The following is a 16,580-nucleotide window of genomic DNA, read 5'->3' as shown; positions in this document are numbered from 1 at the left end:
CGGAGAGTCATGCAGGTGCCGTACGCTCCATGCACATAAGCCCCGATCGGCTCAAATGCAGGTAAGGAGGGCGGGCAGGCGGGTGGACCCTCCGGAACACTGGAATGGAACAATACCTGGTGCTCCCAGCAGGCACCTGTACGCCCATAACAGGACGTACTGGTCGCATCCCACCACTGCTCCTGAGCTCCATTTTTGGCTGCGACGGCCTCCTGCAACCCTCTGCTAGAGAAAACAGAGCTCAGGAGAGCCATGGGCTCCATTTTCTTTGGCAGAGGTTTGCAGGAGGCTGTTGCAGCCAAAAATTGAGCCAAGGAGCCTGTTTTTGCTAGCAGAGTGCTCTGGACACCACAGGCACTCCTGATACAAGTGACATCAAGCTAGCCATGCCTCCCCCCGGCCATGCCCCCCCCCGTCCCCCGAGGTCAAACACAAAAGTGATGCAGCTCAGGAAGACCACAAGGGATGAGGTACTTGGGACCCAAAGGGAGAGACCATTGATATTTAAAGACAAAGAAATCACCATTCTTAAGCAGATTCCAAAAAAGATAAGAGAGAGAAGGAAGGAAGTATACCTCCTTATCAAAGAAATTATATAATAAAGGAATCTGGTTCAGATGGTTATTGCCAGAAGGAATGTTGATCTTCTGGGAGGGAAACAGGATTAGAATCAATACAGTACAGGAGGCTGAAGCCTTCATCAAAAAGAATTCTTCCCTCCTAGAGGACGAACATAGCGAAGGTGGGGGGAGGGACAGGATGGTGCAGGATAAGAAGGAGGGAGGGGCTGAAGGTTCCTCTGGGGACAGGGAGGAAGAAGCAATATCAAAAAGGCTCAGATCACAAAAATAAAAGTATTTGAAATAAATAGCAATTGGTGATACTCTAGAAAGTGACAAAGGAAAATGAATGAACACATGGTTAACATTATAGAATAAGATCTTGTTTTCTGCTTATCTTTTGTATTTGTTTTTAAGATTGTAAAAACTGTGAGTGCTGGACGGGTTACTAACACCAGTGTGGGAGCTGCCAAAAATTTTTTTGTATATCCACCTACCTTTCCCCATATATCTGTAAAAACCAATAAAAAATTTTGGGGGGAAAAAGCGATGCAGCCCTCAATGAAATCAAATTTGACACCCCTAGCTTAAGGAGTTAAAGGCACATTCTTAGTTAATACCTATAAATTGAAGATTTATATTCCATTCAGCAGCAGGAGAAAAGTATCATGGGTGAAAGTCAAAGAGGAAAGATGAAAGGATGTACGTACAACTTCTTTGACTAGACTCTCTAGATCAAATGTTTACTGAATTATTTTACCATTAACTCAAATCAGAACATGAAGGATGTAGCCTGAGTCATTAGTTGACAAAATACTCCCAATGAGCCATTAAATTATTCCTTTCTGGTGGATTGCTGCACAACATAAGGCAATTGATGGAATGGCAGCTATTTTATCAACTCTCCATCTACATGGTGTCATTGGAAAAAACCTGAATCAGCTAATTCAGAACAGCTGCCAAATCCAACAATGATCATTAATCCAATTTAGTCCCTCTTCTTTTTAAACCAATCGTGCCTTTTCCTGGGATTGTGCTGCAGCTGCAGAAGTCACAGTTGGTTTAAGGAGTTTCAGAAGTGCTATGTGAGCATCTCACATTCTCTGGAGAAACTTTTTTTGTCTTTCAACCTGAAGTGCTATCCAAATACTTATAGACCTCCATTTCTTTCTCTCCCTTTTTGTGCAACAAAATACCTGTTGGATATGTTAAAACGAGAGATGAAGATTTGCTCAGTCATCTCCTGAGCTTCCATGGTGAACTTCAGCTTGTGCCTTTCAGGTTTTAGTTCCAAATCTTAATCACTGCACAAACTGGCTTTCATTGACTTTCTTGCCCTCCACAACCAAGTTGGCTGTCTTCTTTGGAGCTGATGGACAATGAACGTGCATAGTATGTGGACACCATGTCCATGGAGTCTCCTTTGCGATTATTTTCCCCCTCACTCTTGAATCATGGAAAAAAAACATTTTATCTAAATTCTAGGAAGGAACAACCCTCAAGAGATAATACTAGAAAAATAAACTTTGAACATCCTAATAACAAAAACAAAAACAGTAATAGGCCTGATATGATGGCCAAATTAGAAATGTATAGTTTTGTGGCTTAGAGATAAAAGCCAAGATATCCTTTTTCCCTATCATTTTTAATTTTAGCCCTGAGTAAATTATAAAAGGAACTTCTGTGGAGGCAAAAAGGAAAAACAAATGTGTCATGCTGCCCTCTACTGGTATATTATTTTTGCTGCTGTTACATTGCTATCTAAATTGTTTAACTGAGCAGTAATGCACGTGCTGTTTCGATATTGATACAGTCCATAGAAGTTTCAAGTTAAATCCCTTCGTTAGGTAGAAACTAGGGGGCTCTTCTGCAAGTCCTCATCCCAACAGTGCTAGTGCTTGAACAAGCAAAATTGCGTTTTACCAAGGAAGTAGAAGCAGTTGGCAACCCTGCGTTAGTCAGGGTGAAGAGATGGATACTCAACGAGTAGGAGAAGCAAGAGCAATAAAGAGAGGGTTATTCTCTGGAATGGCAGATATAGGATGTGGCAGAGAACTGAATAAAAAAATCTTGAGCATGAATTTAAGAAAAACATTTGACAAGTAAGATGTCTCTGTAATGAGGTTGGAGAGTCTCTGCTCCCAGGTATATATTGGTATAAGTTGAATGGCTTTTTTACACTAGAGAAAGGGTACGTTTTGGTACAATCGGACAGGAAGGAGTTGCTTAAGATGTTTGCTAAGGATATTAGTCTCTTATATGCCAATTTACAATTAGCAAGTCCAGAAAAGTCCCTTTGGGGAGAGGGGGCGGTATAAAAATCGAAATAAAGGTAAGGTAAGGTAAAGGTAAGGCAGGTATGTTTGCCAGTTGTGAAAAACATATTAAGTAAAAGAGTACTTACTTGAAATATTCATGTAAAGATAATGGCTGAGTGACAATTACAACCTTGTCCAGAGAAAATTACTATTATTTATTAAGCTTGCATGCTTCCCAACTCTCAGTAACTCTGAGAAGTTTATAATTTTTAAAAAATTATTATTCACAAAGAAAAGAAAACATCTAAAAGTGCTTAAAATGAAAAGAACAGAAATAAAGAAGCAAAGGATATTATGTTAACAGAATTGTGTCTTTTTATCTAATATAATTATTATTTATGTCCATATACATTTAGAATACATTGATATAATCGTCATCTGTTTTTAACTTGCTGTATTTTGTATAAATGATTTCCATATTTCATTACATTTATCCATACAAAATCTACATCTACAGGCAATTCACTCATAGGTAGCAAATGCAGTCAGGAATCAACTATATATTTATCTTTCTAATGTTGTAATATTAGTCTTATGGCCACAGTAAGGGCTTGAAGAATTTGTCTACCTTGCCCAGTTAACATATTAGGTATGTAATGCAAGAGAATATTACCTTCTGAAAATGTAGCTTTTGTCAGAAATAGTCAATTTTCTCTCAAAAGTAAGTAAATGACATAGTAAAAATGTGTATTTTAAAGACGCACTGCCCATATTATATATCCAACAGAGTATTTGTATTAGTTGGTCCTTTTCTATTATAAACATAATGGAGTCCAACAAATTCTAAATATAACTTTTTGTTGTGTATTGTCATAGTTTAAGGTCCATTATCATTCTTGCTATAGAAGTTAAGACACTCTTGCATTGTCTAAACCTGTGATGGCAAACCTATGGCACATGTTCTGAGGGCACGTGAGGCGTTGCCCTGTCAGCTCCAGCATTGATTTTTGGCCTTGATTTTTGGCCATCTTTCACCCTCCTGAGGCTTCCTTGAAGCTTCTGGACGGCGATAAACCTCCCAACGCGCAAACCGGAAGTTCGGGAATGGACTTCCGATTTGAACATTGGGCTGTTTTTCACCCTCTGGAGGGAGAAAAATGGCCCAACAGGCAAACTGGAAGTCCTTTCCTGAACTTTCGGTTTGTGTGTTGGGTAGTTTTTTGCCCTCCCCAGGCTTCAGGAGGCTTCCCTGAAGCCTTCAGAGGGCGAAAAATGGCCCAAGGGGCACACCGGAAGTTTGGGAACTAATGTCTGGGTTGCCTGCTGGGCCATTTTTCTCCTTCAGGAGGCTTCAGGAGGCTTTCCTGAAGCCTGCAGAAGTGCAGAAGACAAAAAATGGCCCAATGTGCATCCCGGAAGTCCGGAGGCTTCAGTAAGGTCCACACGCACAAGTGGATGGGCTTGTGTGCACATGCGTGGGGCGAGGACATTGCATTATGGGTGTGGCACATGCATGCACGACCCTCCCCATGCTCTGTCACTGCGTTTATTTTGGTTTGCTAGCTGTGCTGAGATTTATTGCGCATGTCACAGTTCTTATCTGACAATGATTTATTGCGCATGCACTTTCACATTCCTTCTTAACTTTCACTTCTGATCTTTCGTTTGCCTGCCAAGAGAGGTAGGCACGTAGCTCTGCCGAGATGTAATTAATTCAGTTAGCAAGTTTGTATTTTTACTTTCTTTTATATTAAAATGTTTTTTATTAGAACATGCTTTGGGTTTATTTTTGCTTATTCAGAAGTATACTTCCAGGAGAAGCAACGATCCATCATCATTAATTACAAAGGTTTAAATTATATCCTTATCATGCTCCCCTTTGCTTTTGCCATGACTTGACAAAAAGATTAGCCCTCACTGGTCGACAATATAGGAGCATCGATTTCTTTATTCTACTCATTTTTTGGCGTCTGAATACCAAATTGCCAAAGACCCAGTTTGGCCTAGGCACCAGGCAAAAAAGTGGGAGATTTTGAGTTCGAATCTTGCCTCAGGTGTGAAAACCAGCTGAATGACTTTGGACCAGTTATTCTCTCTGAGCCTTAACCTACCTCATCAGGGAACATAGGAGGAAAAAGGTATGTTGGGTGTTTGCCACCTTATATTTGTAGAAATAATAAAGGCAGGGTGTAAATACATGAATGAAATGAATGAAACTGATTTATTGATTAACACATACTTATAAGTAATAGTGGGTTTTTGGTTTAAAGACCTGGGGCTGTGCATGAAAACAAAACAGCCAGGATGAAGGCTTAATTCCCCTATATTGTTCCAATATTCCACCAAAAGTCCCACCATTCACTGGAAGTCCAGGAGCAAAGCTCTAAACTCGAACCTCCATTAGTTCCTGCCTACTATTAGTGTGGAGGAGCAGCATGGTTTCAGAGAGTCCTTGTCATAGGAAGCGTTTCCTGGGACTGCAACACCACCTGGAGTATAACTGTGTCACTGTGACTTCGCATATAGCCAGGCCAGCATAGCAAACAAGGCAAAACACAGCAAAGTATCCATACGTCGGTAACAGCATGTGAAGCTTGAAAAAGCAACGCTTGTTCCCGACAAAGGCCCCTCCTAACAGTGTCTCTTTAAATCTCATTACTCAGGTGAGCCTTGTGAAGAGGGGCGGGGTTCTCCTCACGAGTCCTCTGGTTGCCCTGTGCTGATCCCACTCTCTCTCCATTCTTCGTGCTCGGGGATCGAGAGGAGAGGTAATTGCTTGTCACCGGAGTTCCGTCACTCCTCTAATCCACAGCTTGCCCCGTCTTCCCCCTCCCCTGCTCTTCCTTGCTGGTGAAACTTCCCAGGTCCAAGAGACCCAGGACAGCCTCCTCTGGTCGTTCCTCTGTTGGCCCTAGCTCTGTTTCATCTTCCTGCTCAGACTCAGGCTCCGATGGGGCCGTGACAGAATTTAATAAGTTATTCTAGTATCTATGCATCCTGTATCAGCTGGTTAAGTCAATATCCCCACTTCCATCCCATTTTTCTGTATCACCATATTTTTCCCAGCTTTTCAAATTGTGTTTCTTTATAAATGTAGCATCCGGAAAAGGGTCAAATCTTTTATTACATATTACACTTCATCATTTGGGCATTATATATATATATGAGCCAGGGAATCATCTTTCTCTGTAAATAGCACCTTTGTAATCACCCCACCCTGCAGGACAGCATCTCTTCCAGAGACATGTGGTGTAGAAATGCCTGCAGCTTCACTGGATTTTAAAATGTGATTTGAAGTCACGTTTGTTGGGCATTTCCAAAATCCAGCATACCAACTTGAGATAAGAGAGTAAATTCCATCTTGCAATTTATACCAGGCACTTGAGGATAAGAAGTACTGAAGTTTCACTCTCCACCCCACCACCCACCCAAAAAAGCTTAGAGCAAAGCACACCTAAGCCTTATCTCTTTTTCTTTTTAAAAATGTGCTTACCGGGGGTGTCCTCAACAAAGTCCTCTTTTCTGATGAGAGCAACTTTTGCCAAAAGCACCAAAACCTGGTTCAATGACTGTGGGATTACTGCGCTTGATTGGCCTCTCCATTCTTCCTCCATATTCTGGGTCCTTGGTTTCCAAATGAGATGCAAAAGTTGCTCTCATCAGAAAAGAGAACTTTGGACCACTGAGCAACAGGACTTTGGACCACTGTGCTTCATTAAGACCAGGGCAACGCAGCCGTCTACCAGGAGATTTTTGAGCACTTCATGCTTCCTTCTGCAGACGAGCTTTATGGGGATGCTGACTTCATTTTCCAGCTGCCCACACTACCAAAAGCACCAAAACCTGGTTCAATGACCATGGGATTACTGTGCTTGATTGGCCAGTAAACTCGCCTGACCTGAACCCCATAGAGAATCTATGGGGCATTGCCAAGAGAAAGATGAGAGACATGAGACCGAACAATGCAGAAGAGCTGAAGGCCGCTATTGAAGCATCCTGGTCTTCCATAACACCTCAGCAGTGCCACAGGCTGATAGCTTCCATGCCACGCTGCATTGAGGCAGTAATTGCTGCAAAAGAGGCCCAAACCAAGTACTGAGTACATATGCATGCTTATACTTTTCAGAGATCCGATATTGTTCTATGTACAATCCTTGTTTTATTGATTGCATGTAATATTCTAATTTTCTGAGATGGGGGATTTGGGGTTTTCATGAGCTGTACGCCATAATCATCACAATTATGACAAATCACAGCTTGAACTATCTTGCTTTGCATGTAATGAGTCTTATCTCATTTATTAGTTTCACTTTTAAGTTGCATTACTGAAATAAATGAACTTTTGCATGATATTCTAATTTTTTGAGTTTCACCTGTACATTTAGGCAAGAAAAACGAAACGCACAGGTACAGTATAGATGGTACCTTCCTCAATTGTAGTAACTATGAGAGGGATCTTGGAGTCCTAGTGGACAACCATTTAAATATGAGCCAGCAGTGTGCAGCAGCTGCCAAAAAAGCCAACACAGTTCTAGGCTATATAAACAGAGGGATAGAATCAAGATGACGTGAAGTATTAGTACCACTTTATAAAGCCTTGGTAACGCCACACTTGGAATACTGCATTCAGTTTTGGTCGTCACAATGTAGAAAAGATGTGGAGACTCTAGAAATAGTGCAGAGAAGAGCAACAAAGATGATTAGGGGACTGGAGACTAAAACATATGAAGAACGGTTGCAGGAACTGGCTTTGTTTAGTTTAATGAAAAGAAGGACTAGGGGAGACATGATAGCAGTGTTCCAATATCTCAGGGGTTGCCACAAAGAAGAGGGAGTCAAACTATTCTCCAAGGCACCTGAGGGTAGAACAAGAAGCAATGGGTGGAAACTAATCAAGGAGAGAAGCAACTTAGAACTGAGGAGAAACTTCCTGACAGTTAGAACAATTAATCAGTGGAACAGCTTGCCTCCAGAAGTTGTGAATGCCCCAACACTGGAAGTCTTTAAGAAGATGTTGGATAGCCATTTGTCTGAAACGGTATAGGGTTTCCTGCCTAGCCAAGGGGTTGGACTAGAACACTTCCAAGGTCCCTTCCAACTCTGCTATTGTATTATTTTCTAACCGACATGTTTCCAGAGTTCTAGTGTATTTTTATCTTAATACTATTCATCCAACCAAAAGTATGCATATTTCAATAGTTGATCAAATGGGAAAAATGATGCCAATTTTTGGCTTCTAGTATTTAATACTTGACAATAAGTAAGACTGATGATATAGCTCCAAATTAGGAAAGCAAATTAAACAATACTTTTAAACATTCTCTTAACCAAAAATATAACAAATATTTACAATCACCCAGTAAAAATACAAAAAAGCATACAGAGGCACTGTCTTTCTAAAAGACATAAGTGTAAGAGGTATAAAAAAATAGAAGACAAACATTGCTTGTTACAGAATACTTTACAATCACTGATTTGTGCAGTTTTACAATTGCCATTGGAATACCATTACAACTGTGCAATTTTTGCCCATATGCTCACATACGCAAAATGTCATGAATACCAAGCTAAACTGCATTCCATGTATATATAAAGAAATTAAAGACACAATAATGGCAAGTACAATGGGAGGAAAAGGCAGGGGGTTGGACTAGAAGACCTCCAAGGTCCCTTCCAACTCTGCTATTGTATTATTGTATTATTTTCTAACCGACATGTTTCCAGAGTTCTAGTGTATTTTTATCTTAATACTATTCATCCAACCAAAAGTATGTATATTTCAATAGTTGCTCAAATGGGAAACATTTTTGGCTTTTTATTTAATACTTTACAATAAGTAAGACTCAGTGGTGGGTTGCAGGCGGTACACCCCGGTATGCGCATACCGGAGCCAGCCCCGAGCACCGGATACCGTTTCGGTATGGTGCTCCGAAGGATCCGCCCGAACTCCTTACCAGAGTTTAAAGACTTTTGTGCTTCCACGCAGGCGCATATAGCGCCAGTGCGATGCTCTGCGAAGCAGCTGGAGCGCTAAGGAGCGTCGCGAAGGTGCTTGAACACATGCACGCTCTGTGCGTGTGTGCGCGCGTGCTGTGCGAGTCCATGAGGACGCTGCCGGCCCCGTTGCAACCGTACCAGTTGGAACGGGATTTGCAACCCACCACTGGTAAGACTGATGATATAGCCCCAAATTAGGAAAGTAAATCCTCCCTTATAGATTAGCAGATGCACTTTTTGTAAAGATATTTTCAAAATTGAAACCCATAGAAATGTTCTAAACATTTTTTTTTCCTGAAACTACTTTCCAGATATATAAATTGAAATTCCACTCAGAATATAAATCAGTTAGGGAATTTTGAGAAAACTAAACCTGTTTAATGCAGCAAACTGTTTATATATATTGTCATAGGCTTTTTCCGTGTCTAATGATAAACTTACAAGCTGATGTTTTCATGCAAATCTATTAAATCTACAACTAATCTAATGTCTGCTGCTTGCCTACTTTTTATAAACCATTCTTGATTATTCTTAAGAACAAATGATATTGCTTGCTTTCATTTATCTGCTAACACTGCTGTAAAAATATTTGTAGCAACATTAAATCAATGAGATTGGATGAGAATTAGCAGTGTGATTTTTCACTTGCTTTTGGTATGACTGTAAAATAAGCCTGATTGAATGCTGCAGATAAAATTCCCTTAGCAAATACCTCATCATGCAACTGACGAAGTTCTGCACTAAAAATAATTCATGTAACAGTGTTTTAAATTGTGGCAGCTGTTTATTATCTGTGCCACCCATCTCAACCCCCTATCCACTTAACTAGAGGCTTCAAGTTAGTTGGCCGTCAGTCTGCTCTAATTAAGCCTAAATTGATGGTGCCCTTTTTAAATTTTTTTTTTTGATCACTTTATTACGAAGAGAAATCTGATTCTTTATTGCCCTTCAGTTTCTATCCACAGGTAATCCTCAATTTACGACCACAATTCAGCCCAAAATTTCCGTTGTTAAGTGAGGCATTTGTTAACTGAGTTTTGCCCCATTTTATCACCTTTCTTGCTATAGTTGTTAAGTGAATTGCTGCAATTGATATGTTAGTAACCCAGCTGTTAAGTGAATCTGGCTTCCTCATTGACTTTGCTTATTGGGTTGCAGAAGTGATCATATGACCTTGGGACATAGCAAAGGTTGTAAGTATGAACCAGTTGCCAAGCATCCGAATTTTGATCATGTAATCATGGGGATACTACAGAGGAACTGTGAAAAACGGTCATGTCACTATTTTCAGTGCCGTTGTAACTTTGGTCACTAAACAAACTAAACAAACTGTTGTAAGTCAAGGGCCACCTATGCGGTGTTAAAAATTATTTTTGTTTTCTCACTGGAATGAGGCTACTTACAATTATTAAACCAATGCAAAACAGAACTCTTAGAATATTATTGCTAACTGCATTAAAAAAAACCGATCTCCTAATGAGAATCCTGTCATAACCACTTGTAAGCTCATTTTCATTGAATGAGACTCGCTTCTTGGTCAAGAGTTCTAGGACTGAAGTATGGAAGTGATCCAAATATTTACGCGGGAGGGGCAGAGAGAAATGTTGAATAAAAATTAACCCACCCATAATCCATGATAAGTTTGTTTATTGGTTCCAACATCATTAGTAGATTGGATATTAAACAATACTTTTAAACATTCTCTTAACCAAAAATATAACAAATATTTACAATCACCCAGTAAAAATACAAAAAAGCATACAGAGGCACTGTCTTTCTAAAAGACATAAGTGTAAGAGGTATAAAAAAATAGAAGACAAACATTGCTTGTTACAGAATACTTTACAATCACTGATTTGTGCAGTTTTACAATTGCCATTGGAATACCATTACAACTGTGCAGTTTTTGCCCATATGCTCACATACGCAAAATGTCATGAATACCAAGCTAAACTGCATTCCATGTATATAGAAAGAAATTAAAGACACAACAATGGCAAGTACAACGGGAGGAAAAGGGAAAGGAAGGAACTGGAGGTGAAATTCATTTGCTACTCAAGAGTTTTAATTGTTGGCATTAAACATTTCAATCAACGAAGTAGTTTTTTTTTTTTTCCTGATCAGTTTTTGGAAGGCAAGTGCAATATTTTTAAAATTGCATTTCGGGTAATATGCATTACGCGGACCTGTAGCCCTCTTTCCTATACATTATTTGTATGAATGCAAGGCTGAACAGATCAAAGCTTCTTTCATTTACCGCCTGAGATACATTGACATAATGCAGGGGTGTCCAAACTTGGGAACTTTTAAGACTTGTGGACTTCAACTCCCAGAATTCCCCAGCCAGCCATGCTGGCTGGGGAATTCTGGGAATTGAAGTCCACAAGTCTTAAAGTTCTCAAGTTTGGACACCCCTGACATAATGGATTCTTATTGAAAATCCATTACTCATCATTTGGAATCGCCTCAGCTGTACAGCAGGATCATATCTCAAGAAGTGTTTTCAAAAGCTGAAGGGAGACACAGCTTTTTAGCATTAGTGCAAAATTCTCTTAACTTTAGAAGACGAAGGCTGGCCGTGTACTTATTCAAGTGAAATCAAAATGTTTTTAATTTACCTTAGATGACACTGTGTGTCAAGGTAATCGAAGTGCATCTTACAAATCACTGCTTTGGAAAACATAGCTCAGTATTATGCCTCCTTTCACGACTTACCGTAGTTTATCTTCAGTATGAATCCTGTCTCGAAGAGCAATCAAACGGCAAATTATGTACAGGCCTACTTACATATTACAATACAGGGTTTCCTTTTCCTCCTAAATTAAAAAACTGATGCTTGTTCCACGTTTGAGATTTTTAAACATTCCTATTGCGTTTTTAGGATAGGCCAACTTCCTCACAATACAATTTAAAAAGAATAAATGTTATATACAGAAAAGCATCGGCCCTTTCAAGAACTTGAAAAAAAACTGACACGCAATATGTGTATGGAGGGGAGGCAGCACATGCTAGTAATAAGTTGTTATATAACGAATAAGCATTATGTAAACAGCACAAAATGGGATTAAGCAGTTTTATAATGAATGGCTTTAAAGAAAAAGAAGAAGAAATTTATCTCCTTGGGTTCACCCAAGCTCCATTTCAGTTTAGCTACTGTCCCTGTACTATTCATCTGGCAAAAACCAAAACTCCAAAGGATCAGAGCAAGAACAGGCTGAGGCAGTTTGCACTGTGCAAAGAGAGGAAGCAGTTAAAAGGGCTGGCTGGCCCGCTGCATATTTACACTCTACAGGCTCTGCATTTTTAAAAAAAAATGTATTAAAAGACACCCAGTGATTTTAAAAATAATGTAATTTAAAAAGCAAACTTCTTTGATGCCGTTGATACAAATACATCAAATTTAAGCGGGCGATTTTTGGCTCATTAGATTTTCAACAAGGAAAGACCTCGAGGTGGGTTGGTAATCTAACAAAAAGTACTACCAAAGAGAAAAGGCGTAAAAAATGTTTTGTATCTATAAACTGAAATATTTGAAATTAGAGGAATGCTATGATGTTGGCCCTTAGCACTCTACCATCTAGAAAGTTCAAAGTTAAGTTTGCACTTATAAACTGCATGAAACGTTGTATGAACTGGAGCTCAGAACTCAAGATTTAAAACTTTACTTTTGACAAGGATAATTTCCTTCTCTGACAGCCCAGGAATATCTGGAAGAAGGCATGTCCATACCACAGACATTCATGTCCATCAAACACTTTTAAACAGAATAACAACACATCTATTTGGTTGGACATCGGCTCTAGTAAAAACGTTAACAGGTGCTATACAAATGCCTTCCGATCTCTGTTATGGGTTTTTAGGAGACGATCCGTCAAAAAAACCACATTTTTCACAAACTTATGAAACAATGGGAACTGTACTACTATGTGTGGTTTGTGTGCAGGAAAAGTTCAACTCTGTTGTGCCACTATTCATAACATTATTATGAATGCTAAAATTATGGAAGCCAAGCTTCAATATTTTATCATTGTTGGTTTCCTTAAGGTTTTTTTTTGGGGGGGAGGGGGGGGGAGAGAGAGAAAAGAGCCCTGATGTTCCAGACATTTAAGTAGTAACATATATTCTGCAATTAATTGTTGAGTTTGGTTATCAGTTCTATGTTCAGATTTGCAATTTCACGTTACAAGGCATTGAAGGAGTTCTACATTAAATTTAGAACTATCCAAGCACATTTCACATAGGCTTTCTGGGAAAGCTATCACTGATCTCATATGCAAACAGAAAAGTTTGATTCTTGTACATAAAAGCAACATTCACCTTGCACAGAAATGTAAATCTGAAAACTCTTTATAACTTGAAGTGTAAAATATAGAATTGATTTGAGGCACCTTTAAGACAGACAGACATCCTTCCTTCTACCCTAAACTGTAAACATTTATGATATTAAGGTTTACAAGTAAACTTTAAATATACATTGAGAACATTCATGTCCACTGATTTATGTTTGACTAGGCAACCATTATGCAGTAGGGGAAGAATATAAACACAAATAATAACTCCAGTTTCTGCTATGTACTCTGGTTGGCTAAGTAAAGCTGCCATGTCATCCCAATCTTTTTATTTTATTTTACATAATACACATGCAAATGTGCATTATACATATGAGCCAGGGAATCATTTTTTTCTCTGTAAATAGCACCTTTGTAATCACCCCACCCTGCAGGACATCTCTTCCAGAGACATGTGGTGTAGAAATGCCTGCAGCTTCACTGGATTTTAAAATGTGATTTGAAGTCACGTTTGTTGGGCATTTCCAAAATCCAGCATACTAACTTGAGATAAGAGAGTAAATTCCATCTTGCAATTATACCAGGCACTTGAGGATAAGAAGTACTGAAGTTTCACTCTCCACCCCACCACCCACCCAAAAAAGCTTAGAGCAAAGCACACCTAAGCCTTGTCTCTTTTTCTTTTTAAAAATGTGCTTACCGGGGGTGTCCTCAACAAAGTCCTCTTTTCTGATGAGAGCAACTTTTGCGAAAAGCATCAAAACCTGATTCAATGACCGTGGGATTACTGTGCTTGATTGGCCAGCAAACTCGCCTGACCTGAACCCCATAGAGAATCTATGGGGCATTGCCAAGAGAAAGATGAGACACATGAGACCAAACAATGCAGAAGAGCTGAAGGCCACTATTGAAGCATCCTGGTCTTCCATAACACCTCAGCAGTGCCACAGGCTGATAGCTTCCATGCCACGCCACATTGAGGCAGTAATTGCTGCAAAAGGGGCCCCAAACCAAGTACTGAGTACATATGCATGCTTATACTTTTCAGAGGTCCGATATTGTTCTATGTACAGTCCTTGTTTTATTGATTGCATGTAATATTCTAATTTTCTGAGATGGTGGATTTGGGGTTTTCATGACCTGTGTGCCATAATCATCATAATTGTGATAAATCATAGCTTGAACTATCTTGCTTTGCATGTAATGAGTCTTATCTCATATATTAGTTTCACCATTTAAGTTGCATTACTGAAATAAATGAACTTTTGCACGATATTCTAATTTTTCGAGTTTCACCTGTATGCTTCATTTTACAAGTTGTCAGAATGGTACAACTGTATTTTAAGCGTTCAATATGTTCGTGGGATGATCCAGAGCGATTTTCCTCAACATGGCAACTAGTTGGGATGTTACATGGGATCTGGAAGATTATTCATCTCCAATGTACTTGAAAGTCGCTGAATCTGTGGGAATCTATTACTTGGGACTTTCTAGATGACGTGTGTAGGCAAGTTTAACTCTCAATTGTCCACGAAATAGCATTGTGATAAATGTTGAAATCATGGATGTCAAGCTTTAGTATGTTCTCACTGTTGGTTGCTCTTGGGGAAAATAAAAGTAGAGTTTTGATATCTTAGCTACTCATTCTAAACATTTAAGGTTAATTAGTAAAATATATTCCATTAATAATTCTTAAATTAGATGGGTTGTCCACTCCCTTCTATGTTCATATTTGTAATCACATTTTAGATATTCATATTTCATAATTTTTAACTTGCTGATTGGAATGCAAGGAATTTCTACCCAAATACATTGAGAGGACAATAGGTAGAGAAAAGCTGATATAGAATAATGTTATACATTATTTTTGGCAACAAGAATGGAAGTCCAAATGCCAGTAGCAAAGTCATCAATGGCTTAAAATGTTGAAAAATGCCTTTCGTTTCAAATCTACAAAATTCTTTGCCTTTTTGCGTTTGTCATGGATTGAGAAGTATCTTTTTTTTTTCAAATGCAAGAACTCTTCTTGGATTTCATAAAAAAAATTTATGAACATTTTTTTAAGTAAGGGGAAAAAGTTTTAACAACCAAACTGCTCTTACAGAATGGGAAAAGTTTCAAATACAATTGGAAGTCTAAAATAAAATAGACTTTACTATCATCATCACCATCACCAACACTACCATCCTCTAATGGCCTTTTTACTTCTATGTCTTTGCTCCTAAATTTGCGAGTTTGAACATTTTAAGCGAATTTCTAAAAAAATGGAATCTGTTGGATACTTTTTCAACGCAAGTCTTGTAGAAGGAAAAAAAAACATTTGCAATGATACAAATGTGCTATGAAACTGTTTATAGACAAGGGGGAAGAAAATGGAATGTAGGAAAGAAAAAAATGCAACTACTCCCTTATAGTGGATCATTTGGCAGCTGAAAGAAATGGCATGAATTTCACTGGTTTTAAAATATAGAACCAGTAGATGGCAGTGTTTCACTACTGTATGCACATCAAATCACACTCAATATATACTTCTGAAGACTTGATATTTTAGTTTGAGGTTGACCGATGTCCTCTAGCTGCATTCATGAACATCCAGTTCCACAGAAATCAAGTGTTTTGCTTCGCATAAGACATCACACTAACACTTAAACAATTTGCTTCCTTATTTTCTTTGAAAAAGCATTCACATTAGCCAACCAGAGCATTCCAATACTTTACAAAAAAAAGAACCTTATATAAATTCCAAATTAATAAATTACTCTTCAGATTGTTGCAGACGTTTCTTTAGTTTTGATGTAGTTTTTTTCCAATTCAGGTAAGTACATAAAATAACTTTCTTCAATTGAGAGCCATAATAGTTATAGAGAAAATATCTGAACAAAGTCTACTTAGAAGATTCTATAGTTCTTTTACAGAAGATAGCTCCCAAGCTGGCCCCGACACATCGTATGTTAGGTCCTTCTTGATACTGCAATACAGGGTCAGTATTTCTTATTTTCTCTTTCCAGCAGAAGACTCCAACAAACTGATTGCAGTGGGCTGAAGCAAATTTAAAATTACAATCCAGATAGTTCATCCTACTAGTTGAAGAGAGCAAACACAATTCTTTGAAGTCAATAGCAGCAAGCTGTCAGCTATAGCTGACAATACTGTAAAATTCCTTCCTCCAATGTTGGTAAATTTTGAAACAAGTTTCACAGGAAGCACAGAGACTAGACTGCCGATACTTGTTCATCTTCTGTGAAATAAGAAAAACAATGAGAACTCTTTGTGTCATAAACATACAATATATTTCAATTAAAACTGTGTCTTATCTACTGTCAGAACCCTAGGATTTTTTTTTCTGAGTTAAAATAGATCTTTTTTTTTTTTAGAAAATGAAAAACAGTTCTTTACTGCTATCACTGTTGCTCATGCAAAGAATGATGAACATTTAAAAAAACATTTTCTAAAACTTATCTAATTCTAAATCATGA

General features: G+C 38.6%; 2 protein-coding genes across 6 annotated transcripts in view; both read right to left on the bottom strand.

The window, feature by feature from the left end:
- FNIP1 (folliculin interacting protein 1) overlaps window positions 1-16,580 on the bottom strand; it is a 543,489-nt gene that overhangs the window by 212,812 nt on the left and 314,097 nt on the right. The gene's annotated exons all lie outside the window — the stretch shown is intronic.
- The window catches only part of RAPGEF6 (Rap guanine nucleotide exchange factor 6), a 168,077-nt gene continuing 161,942 nt past the window's right edge, over window positions 10,446-16,580 (bottom strand). For all 5 annotated transcript variants that reach the window (XM_081936498.1, XM_081936495.1, XM_081936494.1 and 2 more), the window contains one exon: window positions 10,446-16,342. In XM_081936498.1, coding sequence (XP_081792624.1) covers window positions 16,317-16,342 — 26 coding nt within the window. In that variant the 3' untranslated portion in view covers window positions 10,446-16,316. The remainder of the gene's footprint in view (window positions 16,343-16,580) is intronic.

Source organism: Natrix helvetica (assembly GCF_964273705.1).
Source record: "Natrix helvetica genome assembly, chromosome: 1".
Lineage (NCBI taxonomy): Eukaryota > Metazoa > Chordata > Lepidosauria > Squamata > Natricidae > Natrix > Natrix helvetica.
This window is presented reverse-complemented; position numbering and strand designations above follow the sequence as displayed.